Raw genomic sequence first — 19183 nt, forward strand, 5'->3', positions numbered from 1 at the left:
GGGGGCAGCCCAGAGTATGTCCCAAGGGATCTTAACAGAAGCAGGGTGGGAAGAGGCCAGGCTTACAGTCAGAGCCATCTCTGAAGACCCAGGGCAGTGTTGTCTTGCATCAGCTTTAATCTCCATCTCTGCTGACTAGTATGTCCCACTAATTTGGCATGCACATGGACAAAAGTGGTCTCCTAGTGATATTGCCTCTTGGCTCCAGCAGCCATTCCCAGACAACACCTGGTCCTTGGCTGAGGGGCTCAGCTGTAGCAGTGGCATTGTGAGGTGAGACCCCCTTTTCTTAGAAAGCCAGCACCTATGTGTTTGCTTAACCATCACTTAAAACTGGGCATGAGTTCTTTGGTAAGTATTGTGGTGGAAAATCCTTTTTCCCTGGTGTTAACTCTTTCAGATGTTAAAATATGTTTGGAATATTTTACATTTACTCCTTCTGCTCCAACTTTGAAATATTTATGGGGTTTAGAAATAAGTCAGGGGCTAGGAGCATGGCTGAAGTGGTAGATCACCTACCTAACAATTGCATGAGCTCAAACTTGCTGAGTTCAAGCAAGGCCAGTATTGCCAAAAAAAAAAAAAAAAAAGGTCAGGATTTAAGTCTGGCCTTTTCTTCTCATTAAACATTGAGCTTGTCCAATTGCTCTTCACTAACCCGTGGCTTGCCTTCAGAATTCTTCCTGGTAATTTCTGTATGGCTTCTTCTCTTCTCTGTCTCACTCTTTTCTTCCTCTCCTGGTCTGGTCTTGAACCTGTGGAGAACTAGTATGGGGTGTTTGAGAGGTGGGGTGTTTCTCCAAGGCAGGCAGCAGGAGGAGGGCAGCTAGACCCGCCCTTTGCATCTGCTGATGGCCTTCTTTGTCCAACCTCTGCGTGGAAACCAGGAAACAGCAGGGAGTTCCCATTTCCAGACCAGTGCTGGACGCTGGTGGTGCTGTCCACCTGTGATAAAGATGCATGTCTTATTTAATGTATTCTGCCCCTCTTGCATTCTGTCCCAATGGCACACAGGTTTGTCATCATTATTATTAAGAGCAAGATTTTACTTTCCATGTAGATGTGCGGCCCCTCCACTCTTCCCTTCTCCCCACCCCCGTGCTGGAGATCAAACCCAGGGTCGTACACATTCTAGACAAGCACTCTACCACTAGGCACATCCCCAGCCCCCGCCCATGGTCTTTTTTGGTGTTACTGGAGTTTGAACTCAGGAACTTGAGCTTGCTAGGTAGGCACTCTACCAGTTGAGCCATACCACCAGCCCACCCGTGGTCTACTGAGATAGGGTCTTGCTATGTAGCTTGGGCTGGCCTTGAACTCACTATGTAGCTCAGACTGGCCTCCAACTTGCAATCTTCCTGCCTCTACCTCCCAAGCTTTAAGATTACAGGTGTGTGCCACAATGCCCAACTCTCTGTGTCTAGTTTCTGTCATTCAATATACTTGATTCAGCCTATTACAATATAACCAGATATTTCTCCCTTTTTCCACCCCTCCCCTTCTTGTTTGTTTTTGTTTTTTGAGAAAAGGTCTTGCAATGTAGCCCAGAGTGGCCTGGAACTCATGATCCTCCTCCCTCAGCCTTGAATGCTGGGATTACAGCACCACCATGCCTGGCTAGACCCATCTTCTTGAGACAAATTTTTATATCATCATCCTTAATTTTTCTTCTTCTATTTAAGATATTTGATAATGCCTTTCTAGATGTAATTACTTAAATAGTTTAAAAATTAGGTTTGGGCTGGGGGGTTAGCTCAGTGGTAGAGCACTTGCCTAACAGGCACAAGGTCCTGGGTTTCATCCCTAGCACCAAAAAAAAAAAAGAAAACAAGTACTTTTTAGAATGTTCTGTCTCTACCCCACCCCACCCCACACACACACCAAAAATCATTTGTGGTACTGGGGATCGAACCCAGGGCTCTGCACTTGTGAGGCAAGTGCTCTACCACTTGAGCCATGCCCCCAGCAGTTTTGTGCTTTGTTTTTCAGACAGGTTCTCATTGACTTTGCCAAGATTGACCCCCAACTCACAATCCTCCTGCTTCCCGAGTAGCTAGGATCACAGGTCTGTGCTACCATGCCCAACCCACCCTGAAAATCTCACTCTTCCCTCAGCCTGTTTGGGTCCATTTCAGATGTTTGGTTTCACTTGTTGCTTTTGCTGTATCCAAAGGAACAGAGAGGGACCAAAGTGAACGTCACCCAGGTGTTCTGAGAGCACTGAGATGGGTGCAGGCTTCTTGCTGCTTCTTAAAGGAATTCGCCCCCATGGCAATGTGTCTTCCCAGTCTCATCTTTAGACTACAGCACAGTCATGGTGCTTTCTGTGTAGGTTATAGTTTTCCCCCTCTTTTTGTTTCAGAATCTCTGTAAAATTGCATTGCACTTGGTTTCGGGCATCCCTGCTTTCATCGGCCTAGAGTCTTCTGGTTATTGTGTCCTTCCATGTACTGCCCATCCAGTATCAGCCTCCTTACTGCCCTTTTACACAATGTAATCATTGTCCTAAAAACACAAAAATGGGACTTTTCATATCCATGTGTCTTCCTACAGTCTTGATATCCCTAGCGTCATCCATAGGCTGTTTCCTCTTAAATATCACTCAGCATGCTTTTAACCCATATGTGTGTTTCCTTCTTTCATTTGTTTATATTCTTACCTCTGGCACTTAGAATATAATTGCTGGAAAGCAGCATGATCTCTAAATAATTCCTTTGCATTTTCATTTTTACAGCAAAAACAGATGTACGCCTAATTATAACAAACAAACCTAAGTGTGTAATTGGCTTGCGGCAAGTAATAGGATCACATTTAAAAGAGATTCTGAATTCAGTAAGACCTTTAAGTTTCACTTTCTAACTAAAATCTGTGGTATTAACTTGACTGCCCAACTACCGCATTGAGATTGGACCCTGTTTTGTCAGTTATGCCCCCAGCCCAGGGAGTGCACCACCTGCAATCAAAAGCCAGTCTCAAGTTGAGCACCTGTGGCTCACACCCATCATCCTAGTTTCTCAGGAGGCAGAGATCAGGAGGATCGCAGCTCCAAGCCAGACTGGGCAAATGGTTTTGAGACCCTGTCTTGAAAAAAACCCTTCACAAGAAAGGGCTGGCCAAGTGGCTCAAGTGGTAGAACACCTGCCTAGCAAGCATGGGCTTTTTTTTTTTGTGGACAAAAAAACAAGACAAAACAAAAAAGCTGGTTTCAGAAACAGCAGGTGATACCCAATCACATGGAGCCCACAGCTTGTCTTATCTGTACATAAGGTAGCTAGTTGACCTTCACAGCTCACATCTTCCTCTGGGCAAACAACGAAGCTACATTGGGTAATGACAACTAAAGTTGAAAAAGTGTATTTAAGTTAATTTTATTTTCTTGTTTTGGCAGTTCCGGGGTTTGAAATCAGGGCCTTGCACTTTGGTAGGCGCTTTACCATTTGCCTCAGCCCTATAGCAGCTTTTAATATAATTTACTAAAAAAATTCCCCATGTACCCATGAAAATTAATTTAAATCTTTGTGAAAAGCCTGGGAAGTCTTAGTTCATTCAGGTGATGTTTGGAATGGCTTACTTTTGTTTGTAAAGGTTTTATTATACTTCTTTCTTTCTTTCTTTCTGAATAGACAGCTACTATATTTAATATTCTGAACCGAATCGATTTTTAACACATTTTAAATGGAGGTTTCCTTGCGATTACTCTGGGTAAATCTATACCTTCTATTCCTTTCCCCTCAAAGACAAGAGGAAGCTACTGCCGGTGATGTCATCCTCAGAGCTGCTGTTTAAATAGGTCCCTTTAAAGGTCTGCTTCCCACAGGGCCAAAGTCCTCAGGAAAATGAGCTTATCAAAAATTAGAGTGTCCTAAAATAGAAGCCTGTGTAGCACAGATGGAAGTGGGTTCAGGAAAATGGAGGAGAGGTCCTGCACAGAGAATAATCACTCCAGAGGAGAATCTGCCTGTGAAGGAGGGTGTATACAGAGGTAACCGTAGGGTGTTAGGCTCTCATGAGACTGGCTCCCCCAGGGAGTTTGAATTAATGTTGGTTGAGTACCCTTTTCAATGATAGGAAACACCATGTTCAAAGTTGACCCGTACTTTGGAGAAAAACTGCCTTATGAGGGACTTGGGTCTCCTTCTCTCAAGTAAGTGGCTTTCCTGACTGTAGTGTCATGTCAATTTTTTTTGCATAATGTGGAAAAAGATCAGATGCCAGGAGTAACCAAAGGTAATCACTATCTACTGACCTAGAGAGACCGATCTTAACATGGACGGGTTTATGTTGTAGGTAAGATGAAGGCAATGAGATCTTGTAGATGTTCAAGGTTTTGTGAGGACTCTGAGGAACATATAATGAATGACCCAACCCAGTGACACAGCTCTTACTAATTCTGGTTTTGTCTAGGTGTATAAGGAGTTGATTCACAGTATAGTCATAAAACAGACCTGAAATAAAATACTCACAAAACATTACAACTGCATGTTGATGGTCTTTTCAGCTCATCCAGCTTTTCACTGATGAATGCTCCTGGCACAAATCTTATTTAGTTTGAATTGAAGGAGCAATGTGACCAAATCAAGAATGAAGTCTAGAGAGGATCAGGGTTTTTTTTGTTTGTTTATTTATTTCTTTGTTTTTGGCCACATTGGGGTTTGAACTCAGGGCTTCACCCTTGTGAGGCAGGTACTCTACCACTTGAGCCATGCCTCTAGCCCTGGAGACAAGGTCTCACTTTTTTCTTAGGACGGCCTGGACTGTAACTCTCCTGTTTTGTGCTTCCCACCATTGCTGGGATGATGGGCAGGTGGCACCACACTCTGCTTTTTTCTATTGAGATGGGGCCTTGAAAACTTTATTTGCCTGGGCTGGCCTGGAACCTTCTCCCAATCTCAGCCTCCCAAGTAGCTAGGATTACAGGTTTTCCCACCAGTGCCTGACCAAAAGAGGACTTTAGAGAGATTCTAGCAACTTGGAAATATCCACTCGCAGTCCTCCTGGCAATTTTAGAGCTAATGGTTGGGAGAAAGTATATATGGAATGCACTTACAAGCTAAGCATTATTTCCCATTAGGTCTTATATTACCTGACTCTTCATCTCTGAAAATGTACACCTTTGCAGTAAAAGTTTTAGAGTGTATATCATTGGGCAGTAGCTCTCAGTATGGTATTCAAGCCCTATCTTGGAACTTGCAAGTCAAAACTATTTTCACAGTGAGTGACCTTTTCACTTTGTGACACTGCGCTAATGGGGCAACAGCAGTGGTGGGTAGAACTGTGGCACCTTTGCTCTCAGATGTGGCTCCAAATTGCAATGGTACTTACTGTGTTTTTCACCTTAGCTGGTGTAGTGCTGGGGTTGAACTCAGGGCCTCTTGCTTGCCAGGCAGGTGCTCTGCACCTTGAACCACACCCCAGCCCTTTTTGTGTTGGGTGTTTTAAGGTAGGTCTCACTTTATGCTCACTTTATGCCTGTACCAGGGTCCTCCTACTTGTTTCCCCACATAGCTGGGATGTGACAGGAACCTTTCACCACACCCACCCATTGGTTAAGATGGGGAGGGCTCCCTAATTCTTTGTACAGACTGACCTTGAACTCAATGCTCCTGATCTCAGCATTCCAAGTAGCTGGGATTATAGGTGTGAGCCACCACAACCTACTTGAAAATGTCTTTGATGGAGCTGGGTGGCGGTGGCATGCACCTGTAGCCCCAATTACTTGGGAAGCTTAAGGTAGGAGAATCACTTAAGCCCAGGAGTTCAAGACCAGCCTAGGCAGCACCACCATCTCAAAAAAAAGTCTTGATGAAATAGTGAAGATTGGTAATTTCATTAAATCTCAAGTTTTGAATAAACATCCATGTTTGGTAAGATGGAATATGTGCAGGAAGTACTAGAAGGCTGATCAGAATTCCTGGGAGATTGTAGTCCCAGCTATCTCTGGCTGTGCGTCTCACGGACCACCATTTTTACCTCAAAGAACAAGGGACAAACTCTTGAGTATTTGGCACACTTTTGCTTAAACTGAAGCAAGTCTGTCACTTCAAGGAAACAAGTGAACAACTGACAGTATTTGTTGCCTAGGATAACATTTCTGGCTTCTAAGTGGAACTGGGATTTGGGGAAATTTGTATTTCCACTGTTAATATGACAGCTTCCAAGTGTTTAAAGACTCAGAAAAGATGAGGCAGGCAGCAATATAACCACGTGTGGTTATATATATTATATATACATTATGATGAAGTGTGTCAATACCTGGAAGATGTGCATATAACAGGGAGAATATTTTCTAAATGACCAATGAATAAAGTAGTACTGTCGCACACAGGGAAAGACCCATGCAAAGTACAAGACTGACCAGTGCATTTTATTGTAACCAACAGGAAAAGTTCACTGCTACAGGTTCAGATTTGATACTGTAACTAGGTTTGAGAAGCTACTTTGTCCAGCGTTGGTGCAACAATCTAAAAAGGTCTTGAAGTCTTCCTATTTTCTAGCTGCATATCTGTGCAAAGTTGGATTTTTTCATACACTTCAGCCAAACTAAGGAACAGCAATAGATTTTATGCAGAAGCATACATGAGGATCCAGCTGTCTTTTATTAAGCCAGACAGTAAAGAGATTTATTTGCAAAAATGTGAACACAGTGCCGCTCTTCCCAGTGTTTTTGTTTTGCAAAGTACAGTTTTTTCTGTTTCTCAAAGTACAGATTTTTTAAAATAAAAATATGCCATTTACATTAACATGTGACACATTTATTATTAATAAATCTGATGTTAATTTCTGATAGAGTGACTGGTAATAGAGCTAACTCACACAAAAGCTCTTTGGAGTCCTCAGTGATTTTTTTTTTTTCTGGTACTGGAGTTTGAACTCTGGTCCTCACACTTGCTAGGCAGGCGTTCTACCACTTGAGCCAATCTGCCAGCTCTTTTTTGTGTTTTTTTTTTTTTTTTTTTTCAGATAGGGTCTCATGAACTATTTGCTCAGGGCTGGCTTTGAACCTTGATCCTCCTGATCTCTGCCTCCTGAGTAGCTTGGATTACAGGCATGAGCTGCTGGTGCCTGCCCCTCAGTGATTTTTAAGAGGGCAAAGGGGTCTTCAAAGCTGCCATCCTGCTGGGCGCCAGTAGCTCACACCTGAAATCCTAGCTATTTGGGAGACTGAGATCAGGAGGATGAAGGTTCTAAGCCATCCAGGGAAAATAGTTTGCAGAGACCCCCCATGTCCAAAAATAGCCAGAGAAAAATGGACTGGAGGCGTGGCTCAAACAGTAGAGCACCTGCTTGCAAGCGAGAAGTCCTGAGTTCAAACCCCAGTCCCACCAAAAAATAAGAAAAGCTGCCATCCTCTGACATCAAGAAGGAAGGAATGCATTTTTGACAACAGACCATCTGCAAAGTAGCAAAGACTATTTTTTTAAGTGCCATTTATGATATTTGGTCACAAAGGAGCTCTTTAAAAAGATTTGGAATTTTTTTCCATTAAGTTTTCCATATTTCAGTCAAGAATGTAAGTGGGCTGATTAGTTTTTCATCTGTTTTGAATTTTCTTTTAGCTGCTGTCAGAAAAGCCATGCTGGGGCATCATGTGACAGTATAGCAGGGCGTGGCATCTTCTTCCATGTCTTCAGGAAAAGAATAGCACTGAAGGCATAAGCACATTTAAAATCCACTTGTTACTATTTCAGGCTTTTATTGCTAAAATCTTTCTTACTTTGGACCCTGTCCTTTTAGTAAGCACTTTGGCACAGCTTGCAGAATGGTCTTGAATACAGATAACTTTATTGAAACCACATTGTTGGTTTGAGGCCAGTAATCTTTAAGGTGGACCAGATTCAAATGTAGAAGGATTTTGTTGTTGTTTTTAAGGACTTGGGTATCAAAAACTTTTGCTTTAGAGGCTAAAAAGAATTGTAAGCTAATATAGGGAAAATATACAGTCAGATTGGAGCAGGACAAGAGCAGAATCTAAGAGCTGATGCTCTCAGCAACCTTTTGGCACCTGTGGTGCTGAGACTAACCCAGGCTCTGGAGGAGCTGGGAAGTTCTGCAGAGAGTAGAGTCAAGTGGAGGGAGGGTGCTTACCATTTTTTAAATAAATATATTCACCACAAAACTAGACTAACGTAGGGCTGCTGATTAGCAGAGGCCTCTACAGAAGTCTCACTCTACGTGAGTAGGTCTGATTTGTAAATTGTTTGTGTATTTGCTCTTTCACGTAGTTTAAAGAGGCCTACAGTCTTGTTTACACTACATTTTGCTCTATAACCCTTTTCCTTAGAGGTAACATAAATAAGTAATCTTCCTGGCAGCTTTTGCTTGAAATGGAATTGGGGGTGTGGAAGATATCATTGAGGACCTAGAATCAATGAGAGCCCTAAGTATCTACCCCTTGTTTTCTATGGTAATATTGAAAGCAATTGGTTTCAAAGGTAAACATTTTGCAGTGATTATTTTCAATTAGAGAAACATCTTGGTAAAGGAACACCTTGGTTTTCCAAGTTGAGATCTCTCTGGTTGTTCTGTGGGCCTGGGTGCAGTAAGACTGAGGAAATTGTGTGTGTGTGTGTGTGTGTGTGTGTGTGTGTGTGTGTGTGTGATACTGGGGTTTGAACTCAGGGCCTCATGCTTACTTGGCAGGCGCTCTACCACTTGAGCCTCTCCACCAGCCCTTTTCTATGTTGGGTACTTTTGAGATAGGGTCTCACTTTTGTTGCCCTCACTGGTCTCCAGCTGAAATCCTCCTGATGTCTGCTGCCCAAGTAGCTAAGATGACAAGCGTGAGCTACCACTGCCCAGCCAAGGAAATTATTTTTTTCGGAGTACGATTCTCAAGTTAAAGAGTCAGTGATTTTGACTTTGCCACCTGCCTTCCCCTCTGCTACCCAAATTTGACTTACGTAGAAAATGGGTTGATTTTACTCTTTGCAAGTGGAAAATAGTCGAAGCACGATAGTAGTTTAGTTGGCATTAAATTTAAAAATCAAGCTGAGCATAACAGCACCACACTGTACACTTAAAACTTTATGAAGAGTTTGAATCTTAGGTTAAGTGTTCTTATCACGCACACACACAAATATCGAAAGGGCAAGAGGAAACTTTTGGAGGTGGTGGGCATATTTATGGGGTAGAGTGTGGGAACGGCTTTGTGAATATATACTTATCTCCAGACTCACCGAGTTGCATACATTAAATATGTAGAGTGGGGTCTTGCTACGTTGCCCATGGTGGCCTTGAAGTCCCTGGCTGAAGCAATCCTTCTGACTCAGCCTGTGAGTTCTGGGACTACAGGCACGCACCACCATGCTGGTTAAATATGTACAGTTCTTTAATGTCCATCATACCTTAACAAAGTGACTTAAACAAAAAAAAGGAAGCTGTATTGTGGCACTGAGTGTACACTGTTATGTTGCACTGCACGTGACAGGATTAAAGAGTGGCTTTGTTTTTTTTGGATTTGGCCTGTCCCTCCATTTTGCACGATCCTTATGACTGACTTGTGGAACTTAGGCAGGAGTCGGTCCACATGCTGTACGCAGGCACTGAAAAGTGAGACGGTGGTGGTCTGTCTCTGGGAAGCACTGTTGCTGGGACCGGAGGCCTCATTCTCTGTTCTTTACCTCAGGAAGCAGCAAATTTTCCATCTTGGCCTCTCTTGGTGCTCTGGTTTCTGTGATGTGCTAATGCTCTCGCTGGCTCCCTTCCACAGTCTTTCTGGGCTCTGCTTCCTGGGCCAGACCCTCTCCGCTAATTCCATGCAGCGCTGCCTGCTCTCTGCCATTCTGATCTTGGCACTGACACCCTGGCCTCCCTCCTCGAGCTTGAGTAGATCTGTGCTCCCAGCTCCCTTCTGGACATACCAGACCCTCGTGCAACCTGTCAAAAGTACATTTAATTTTCACCCCAAAATTCAGCACCTCCTTGTTTGGACCATTTATTTAATCACGGCAAAATCTTAGTTGACCCCCCCCACACACTGCCCCTTACCCAGTCAGTTACCACAGCTACTTGATTCTATTTGTTCAGTGATGCCTCCCTGTGACTCCCATTTGCTCGTTTCTCCCATCAGGACACTCTCTCTTGAGATGTTTCCAGGCAGACCCATGGTCTTGCCACTCCTCTTGCAGGTTCTGCTATGGCTATGGGAGTCTGAGCACCTCATAACGCATTTGAGGCCTAGGATGGTCTGCCCCGCTGTCTCTGAGCTCAGAACCACCGCCCAGTCCCTGTGCCACACTCACCCTCACCTCAGAGAGCACAGATGCCCCTGAGTTCTGGGCACCTCCATGCCTTGGCATTAGCTGTTGCTGGCATGGCTTCCCCTCTCATTCTTCCAAACAGGATCTTCCAGGCCTCTGCAAGGTGCAACTTATCTCCCTTCATTTTGGTTCCTGGCACACGGTGTGTGCTTGATGTTATGTTTGTGTAAACGAAGTCCGCGTCAGTTATTTTATTCGTTTAGAGAAGTCAGAATCTTATAGCTCTTCTCCTCTCCAACTTCCTTGATCCAATTCAATCAGCTGTTTTAAGTGCTGACCCCCAGTGATAAAGTGATAAGGTGGTAATAGTGTGACTCTGTGTGTGTGCGTGTGTGTGTGTGTGTGTGAGAGAGAGAGAGAGAGAGAGAGAGAGAAAGAGAGAGAGAGAGAGAGACTTATCAGTTTTTGGTGTCTGAGAAAGGCATTTTCCTTTTTACTGGAATGTTAATTATATCCCCAAAAACATGTTTCTAGAAGGAATGGGGAACATGAATGAATGGGTCAGAGAGCAGTACTCTAGGCAGTTTTCAAACCTAATTTGGTAATGTTGATTTAAAACTGCTCCACAAAAAAGCACCCAAGTGTAATCATGGAAAATATTAGTGTTACTTTCTACGCAGCAATGTATTATGAAGAGAATTATTCACTAAAATTATGTTAATCACGGAGAAAGATTTATAAACTCTTTCTCTGTCTCTCTCTTAAACAGGATCAATTCGACAACTTAGAAAAACACACGCAGTGGGGAATCGATATTCTTGAGAAATACATCAAATTTGTAAAGGAAAGGGCTGAGATTGAACTCAGCTATGCAAAGCAGCTCAGGTAAGTTGGTGATGAAATAGGTTGCATTGGTGTTTAACTGCAAGTGGATGTAAGGATAATTTATATTCTCATTTTACAGTATAAGTGTATAATCTTTTGAACATTTTCCCCTTTAACGTAAGGTAATGTTTTAATATAAACAGCTGCTTTTTAAGCAGAAAGTTAATCTTTATGAACCAGTAAAAAAATAGAAGCCAAGTTATTGCTTTTAGACTCAGTGTTTTGTTCTTTTTTCAGTGCTGGGGATTAAAACCAGGGCTTTGTACACACTCAGCAAATGCTGTAACACTGAGCTGCAGCCCAGGCTCTAGGCACCATTGTTTTTTTGTTTCACTTTATTTATTTATTTATTATGACTGTTGGAGCAGCTTGTTTTTCAGCAAACTTTTTAGTGAAATATAACAGATATATAGAGAAGTGTACAAATCATGAGTATACGACTCCAGAAATTATTACAGGGTGAATACAACCGTGAAACCAGCCCCCAGCTCAAGACACAGAAAGTGACTGGCTCAGACGCCCCTGGCTTCTTTAGTTTCTGACCTCTCTACAAAGGCAACCAACTCTCCTGACTTCCAGCAGCTTGGATCCCCGGTTCCTTTTTAAGTTTTGTATGTGAACTGGGCTTGTGGCTCAAGTGGTAGAGCACCTGCCTAGCAAGCTACAGACCCTGGATTCAGTACCCTATACTGCAAAAAAAAAAAAAAAGAGTTTTATATGAATGAAATCGTTTGGTATGCAATTGTTTTTGTGTCTGGCTGCCTTTGTTCTCTGCCTTATACCTATGACACTCATGTCTGGTGTTGCTAGGTGGGAATCTACTTATTTTCCTTGCTTGTAGGATTTAGCTGTAAGAATTCCCACAAGTCACCCAGTCTGTTGCCACTAGGTGACTAGATTCCAGTTCAGGGATAAAATGAATGGTGCTTGTGCAGCCGTTTTATCTAAGACTTTCGGTGCACATCTGAGCACATTTCTTCTTATTTGTCCAGTAGTGGCTTTGCTTGGTCAAGGCCACATCTATGTGCAGTCATAGTAGATTAGGACCTGTGGTTTTCCAAAGGGCTTGTACTAATTCACATGCCCTTCATGTGTGAGGGGGTTCTGCAGAGCAGATTTTAAAAGAATTTCAGACGTTCTTAAATCTTTAATGATGAAATTTGTTTTTTGATAAAAATATTATAAAGTTGTTGGTAGAACTAATCTTGAACTTGAAGTGGCATGCAAAATCTTTAATGATTTCTTGTGTGGTTGAATTGGTTTGTGATGCTGTGTAAAACTTGTTAATGAGCCCAGAGCTAGTGGCTCACGCTTACAATCCTAGCTACTCAGGAGGCAGAGATCCGCAGCATTGCAGTTCAAAGCCAGCCCCAGCAAATAGTTAGAGAGACCCTATCTCTAAAAACCCTTCACAAAAAAGGTCTGGTGTAGTGGCTCAATGTGTAGGCCCTGAGTTCAAACCCCACTACTGCAAACAAAAAAAAGATGACTTGTTAATGATCTAGATGATTTTTGTGGTTTACAAACATTTTGTTTTCATCCAAAGAATATCTGCAGAGAAGATGTGTCCTGTGTCTGGAAAGAACGTAGGCTCAGTTTACACGGGGCTATTGTTGAAATGAGCACCTAAGTAGTACCTATGGGATATTTTTATGGATGAATGGATGATAAGGTTTGTTCCCATTGAGTAACTAAAATGCAGAATTCAATGAAATAATATTTCTAGCTTCACCAGGTCCTGATCAGTTTCTAGTGACCTGTGGGTATCAGTCTGGTAGCATTTTTAGGCTTTTAGTACTGAAAGTGAGAATCAAAATGTTGATGATTTAAATATTGCACTGTTAGTCATTGTGTGTTGGCTTTCATGTGAAATGGGTTATACAGCAGCTTAGCCAAAATAATGGGAACCATTTTTATCAGTTTCTCCTTACGGACTTATTTATTTTTGTGTCTTCCTTTCTTTTCTGTTAGCATAAACTCCCCTTTCCTGGTGCCTCAGGCCAATGTCTTGTTTTGCATTGGAGGTCTGTTGTGAGTTGTCCTTACATCAGTTTGTTGGTGGTGGTGCTTTTTGCAGTGCTGGAATTGGAACTCAGGGCCTCCCACAGGCTAGGTGAGCACCCTACCACTGGGCCATACCCCAGCCCTAGGTCAATTCTTTTATTATTATTATTTTTTTTTTTTTTGGTGGGGCTGGGTTTTGAACTTAGAGGTTTGTGGTTACAAAGCAGGTGCTCAACCACTTAAGCCATAACTCCAGTCCATTTTGTTCTGGTTATTTTAGAGAGAGGGTCTTATGAACTATTTGCCCAGCCTGACCTTGGACTGTGATCCTTTCAATCTTAGCCTCCCAAGTAGCTAGGTTTACAGGCGTGAGCCACCAGCATCGGCTCCTAGGTCAACTATTAAAAAGTGTCTGCTGGCTTCTGTGTTGTGAACAGAAAGTGTACCCAGCCCCTTGCCCCTTCCTACCACCCTGCATGAGTGAGCCGCGAGGTGCTAAGCTCCAAATTCCAGGATAGGTTTAGGATAAGATCTAATAGCTCTGCATCGAGCTGTCGACCCTGTCAGGGTCTTGTTCCACAGCACCACCGCTCTGGTGGTCATCTTAGGAAACTCTTTTCCTGATATTTAAATATTAATACTGGTTTCATCTCGACCCTGAGTGGCATTTGTACCTTTGGGGGAGAAGTTGATCCAGAAAGGTTATGAATAAATAGTGAACAAATGCCTTCAAGACCAGTAAGTACTCTGTCTTCATTTGTTGGCCGTCTCAGTGGTCCAAATGCTGCTAAGTGGCCAGGCTGCAGACCCGTGGACAGCTGACTTCCCATTCTCCCAGGGGACCACCCCCACTTCCTCTCCAAGCCTTACTGCCTGCCTCCTATGTCTCTGACACAGTAAAAGCAATCACAAGAAAACCTGCCCAGACTCATGCCACCCTCCCTCCTCCTGTCAGCATCTGTACCCACATCTGGACACACTCCTGAGGGTGTGCCTGTCTCTACCAGGCCCTCTTCTATGCCCTCAGTTCTTCCTCCCTCCTGCCTCTACGTATGGGGCATGGGTGCTTCCCTCTTCTCTAGGTCATCCCCACCAATACTCAAATGCACTGTTATATTTCACATCCACAAAAGAGAACGAAGCCTCTCTCTTGCTCTCTTGCCCACCAGTGACCAGCCTTTCTTTGCTTCCTTTTGCAGCAAAAGTTCTCAAATGGCTCCTCACCCACTGCCTGTAGTTCGTCCCCTCTCCTCTCATTGACATAAACTCACCCCACTCGTCCACACCATGCCCCCAGCACTGTGCTGGCCCAGGTCCCCAGTCACAATCCTGTTGCTTATCTCCATTGCCTGCCCTCAGACCTCATTATCCTTGACCTGCCAGCAACACCTACAGGCTGCTGTCCCTCCTGCCCTGGCTACTGTGCCCTTCCTGTCCCACTAGAGCTCCTCCCCAGCCTCCCTGGCTGGTCCCTGCCTTTCCCCTGCCTCTCACCACTGCTGTCTCCAGCACCAAGTTCATGCTCATTTTCCCTCTCACTCTGTGCTTTTAGCTCTCCATCTGTGTGGCAGTGACTCACAGGTGGCATTCCCCACACCAGATCCTTCTGTACGCTGGAAGCAGCTGGCTCAGGATCTCCACAGTGGGGCTGGAAGCGACCCAGGGGCAGAGCATGAGGCCCTGGATCTGAATCCAAACTCCTGATCCCCACTCAGTCTCATTTCCATGGTGCCGGCCCCACTTACCTGAGGGAAGCTGTGTACTTCCCAACTGCCGTCATACTCCCTATCCTGGCCACTGGGAGATGCCTGTGACTCTACTTTCCACACAGACCCAACTACTTTCTCACCCCCTCTGCCCCCATGAGGGGCCAGGTCACCCTTATAGCTTGCCTGCATTATTACGAGATTTCTAGCTAGTTTCGCTACCTTTGTCCCCCGTTGTCTGCCTGTTTTCTACAAATCAGCCAGATCCATTTCCCTCTGTTCAAAACTCAGCAATTCCCCATTTCATTGTGGGTAAATCCAAATTTCTTATAGTGAATGTCCTCGGACCTTGCATGTGTGGTCCCCCTGGTCTCTCTGACAACATGGCTTCCAGCCCCCACCCTCCTGCTCTCTGCCGTAGCCACAGAGCCTCCTTCCTGTTCCTGGTACACCAGGCCTCTCCCAGCCAGGCCTGTCACACCCACCCTTCCAGAAAGATCACCTGTATGTTCTTCCCCAAGATCCAACTGGATCCACTTTAAGTCCTTCCCAACTGTCACTGCTCAGTGAGGCTCAGCTGGCCCCTCATCCCCCCCACCTGCTTTCCTTTGCAGTGTTCCCTTATCACTGGTCACTTCCTTTCTTACAGTTTCTTTGAAATTTATTTTTTACATTGACAAACATTGTGTATGTCTGTAGCAGCCGATATGTAGATATGTAGATAACGTGGAATGGCTAAGTCAAGCTAATTAACACTGCCTTACCCCTTTGTATCCGTGATTCTTCCTGGTGGGAACACTTAAAATCTACTTGCTTGGCAGTTTTCAAGAATTTGTGACATTGTTACTAACTGTAGTCATCATATCCAACAATTCAATCTCTTGAAGTATTCCTCCAGCTAGCTGAAAGTTTGTATCCTTTGACTAACATCTATCTCAACCTCCCAGATACATTGCTTCCCTGTTGTATTTAGTGTCCATTTTCTTCTGCTTCCTCCTGCTAGAATAAGCAAACAGAACAAAGCAAAGCACAACAAAAATGCCATGATGGATGGCACAGTCTGCAACCAGGAGCAAAATAAACCTTTCCTCTTCAAACAAAATTCCTATCTGATTCTTTGCAGCAAAACCTTGCCAGCCACGGCTGTAGGCTGCTATCTATTTAAGGCCATGAAGGTTGAAATTCCTGAGAAGAGTCTGTTTATTTTGTGTTTGAGGCAGGATCTCACTTTGTTGCCTAGGTTGGTCTTACTATCCTCCTGCCCAACCTCCCTAGTAACTGGGACTACAGGTGTACACAAATCCCCTGACTCCCTGATTATAATTTTAAAGCATCCTATCTGTCCTATGTGGGAGAATTGATTATTGCTTGCATTTAGCAATTGCTTCTTAAAAAAAAAACATTAATATACTTATTATGACTACAAAATGTGTTCATATGATTAAAAATCCAAGCTGGGTATGGTGGTGCCTGCTTGCCTTCCTAGTACCCAGAAGGATCTAGAGTTCCAGGCCAGCCTGAGCTGTGAAGTGAGACCTTGTCTCAAAAAGAGAGAATGAGAAAAAGAAAACTTTCCAATGATACCAAATGGTAGACAGTAAAGTATCCCTTTTCCTACTTTGCCCTTGGGGACAATGGATGTTAGCAGGTTCTTGTGTGTCTGTTCCTCAGAGAGGTGTTTTGCATATACAGGGAAATTAGCATTTTTTTCCCTTGCTTCCTGGCAGTTCGGTATGCCCTTTGCTTTTCTTTTATCTGCATCCTGGAGGTTGTTCCAAGTGTTCATTTTTATTTTTACAGCTTTACAGTATTGTGCTGAATTCATAGGCATTCTGATTGTTTCCAATTGTTTGCAACTGCGAACAAAGTTGTGATTGAATAATACTCTCAGGCGGCACACTGTCTGGGGGGGGGTCAAGTAAATGAAGGTCAAATGAAGCCTCCTGGCTGGAGGAGATGCTGCCCTTCCCTCCTCAGTGGCCCTGCCCCTCCCTCCCACTGTGGGCCACACCTGCCTGGCCTGGCCCTTGCTCTTATTTCCAGTTACCAAACTCTTTATCTTTGCTGATTTAATATGTAAAAATTGGTCTGTCTGGATTTGCATGTAGGGCCTGGTCTATTTTTTTATTAGAGCCCATTGTAGATAAATGGCAACCAGAAGTCATTTTCTAGAGCATATCTCATAGATGGTGTGTGTGTACATATACATACACACAGTATTAAATTTATATATGCTTTCACAGTATAAAAGACATTAAGGTAAAAGCAGAAGATTTGCTGATTTCAGATATTAAGCTCTTCGTAATTGTTACCCGTATTGGAGGGGTGGGTGGCTCAAGTGGGAGAGTACATGTCCAGCAAGCCCAGCACCCTGAGTTCAAACCCCAGGACTACAGTGGGGGAACAGACCTACCAAAAAGATTATGAAAAAATCTGTAAACTGGTTTTACTGTGTATTCTTTTTAAAAAATTCCATGATGCAGTTTTAAACAGACCGAACTGACTCACTGGAAATGTATAATGAAGATAATAGTTACACGTGCTGCTTCCTCTTGAAATCAAGTGGTATGGTTTGGCTCTACGGTGAGTCCCACAGTCAACTGGTCCTCACTCTGTGTTTGAATGTGGATTTATGCTCCACCCTTTCCTTTCCTCATTTCTGGGCATCAGGAAATCTCTCTAGTTCGAGAAGTCCAGATCTCTCTAGTTCGAGAAGTCCAGATCTCTCTAGTTCGAGAAGTCCAGATCTCTCTAGTTCGAGAAGTCCCCTGCCCAGGAACCCCAACTAGACCAGGCTATCCTCTGGTCACACTTTTTCTCTGCAAACCTTGTCACTGCATTGTCTGTTGGAAAAGTCTAGAGCCAGCCAAAGTTTTTCTTCATAGGTGACTTTGCTTCTCTGGAGCAAATCTGTGCAGAATTTTTTGTTCTTGGCAGTTGGATAACTTGTCCAAGCTCGGCCTTGGCGTGGATCGTTCTCCCAGTTTTCCTGAGCTCTTTCACAGGCAGATTCATTCTCCTTCATTTCTGGGGAATTCACTTTCATCACTTCTGTTTCTCCATTCTGCTCTTGGGTTACAGACTTCAGAGGCAGGACACCTCTTCTTTCTTGCTTACATTGGTGGTTTTTGCACAATGGTCATCTCAAACCTTTCCTTCATTTAATTTGAAAAAGCCTAATTGATTTATCATTTCTAAAGTGGTGTGATTAGTCCTACGTTCATCTCCTGAGCTTTGCATCTTTTTTATCCATTGTGTGTCACCCCATGGCCTTGGGATTGTTGCCTTATTGCTGCGTTTTTTATTTGTTTGTCTAGAAGGTAAAGCGCTCTGTGGAAGTTTGACTTGGTTATTTTCCATGTATGCGTTTTTCGGGCTGGGTTCCCCTCTCTCCCTCCCTTCCTTCCTTCTTTTCTTCTCCATCACGTGCTAAATCTTTTCACCTTGCTCATATTTAATGCAGGTGGTTTTGGTGAAGTGGTTGTGTTCTGATGCCTGGACTGTGATCTGGGTACTTGCGCGTAATAGCAGTGAGATTTGGGGCAAATCACTCTCTGTGCTTCATTCTTTTCCTCTGTAAAGTGTGAATAGTGATAAATCCCTGTCTTCTCAGGTTGTCCAGGGGACCTAGTGAGATAAGTGAGATAAGAGTTCTCTGGCACACTGGTCATACCACTCCTCTTGTTTGCTCTGATGGCACACAGGTGTCTCTTACTATGCCCCTTCCTTTTCTGGCTCGCCGATCTTTCTTCTGAGTTCCATTTGAGGCTGGAGCAGTGTATGTTCTGAATGCTGAAAGCAGAAGACAGGTGGATCAGAGTCTGCCCATGTCTGGCTCTGAGTCTCAGCTCTGTTGCCTCTTCTGAAACTGGAGGTTCTGCTGTGGGTGGATTCTGTCACACAAAAGGTGTCACAGTCCTTGGCATCTCTAGTTTGGGGTGACTCCCACATTCAGCTTGAGCCCTGGAGAATGGAGATGTAGGGTAAGCTCTGTTCCCACCATGTCCTCAGAATCTGTCTGGGCATAGGCACCAATGTCCTCCTCTCATAGTTTTCCTGTCCAGCTCCGCCTCCCCTCCCTCCTCCCTCCCCCACCCCTGTTGCCCTCTGCTCAATTTGCTGCTGTCTGAATTGATTAATGCCCTTGCTTGTGACCACAAGGGGTGGGGTCAGCATTCCTCTTCCCAGTCACCTCCTTCCAAAGAGTGTGGACTGAGGGGTGATTCCTTTCTTCTTTTTTTATTTTCTGCTATGAAAACATTTCCTGGCTTTTGTTTTGCACCTTTTCTTGTTGAGAAAGTACTATTCTCTGCTTGAATTTTATTTTGCCGTCTTTATCCAAATCTTGTGGTGAGCTTTGAAAAAAGAAAAGAAAGAAAGAAAACCTCC

General features: G+C 43.9%; 1 protein-coding gene across 20 annotated transcripts in view; it reads left to right on the forward strand.

The window, feature by feature from the left end:
• The window catches only part of Fnbp1 (formin binding protein 1), a 117323-nt gene that overhangs the window by 30131 nt on the left and 68009 nt on the right, over positions 1-19183 (forward strand). For all 20 annotated transcript variants that reach the window (XM_020158959.2, XM_020158967.2, XM_020158958.2 and 17 more), the window contains exon 2: positions 10969-11084. In XM_020158959.2, coding sequence (XP_020014548.2) covers positions 10969-11084 — 116 coding nt within the window. The remainder of the gene's footprint in view (positions 1-10968; positions 11085-19183) is intronic.

Source organism: Castor canadensis, chromosome 13 (genome assembly GCF_047511655.1).
Source record: "Castor canadensis chromosome 13, mCasCan1.hap1v2, whole genome shotgun sequence".
NCBI classification, from domain to species: domain Eukaryota; kingdom Metazoa; phylum Chordata; class Mammalia; order Rodentia; family Castoridae; genus Castor; species Castor canadensis.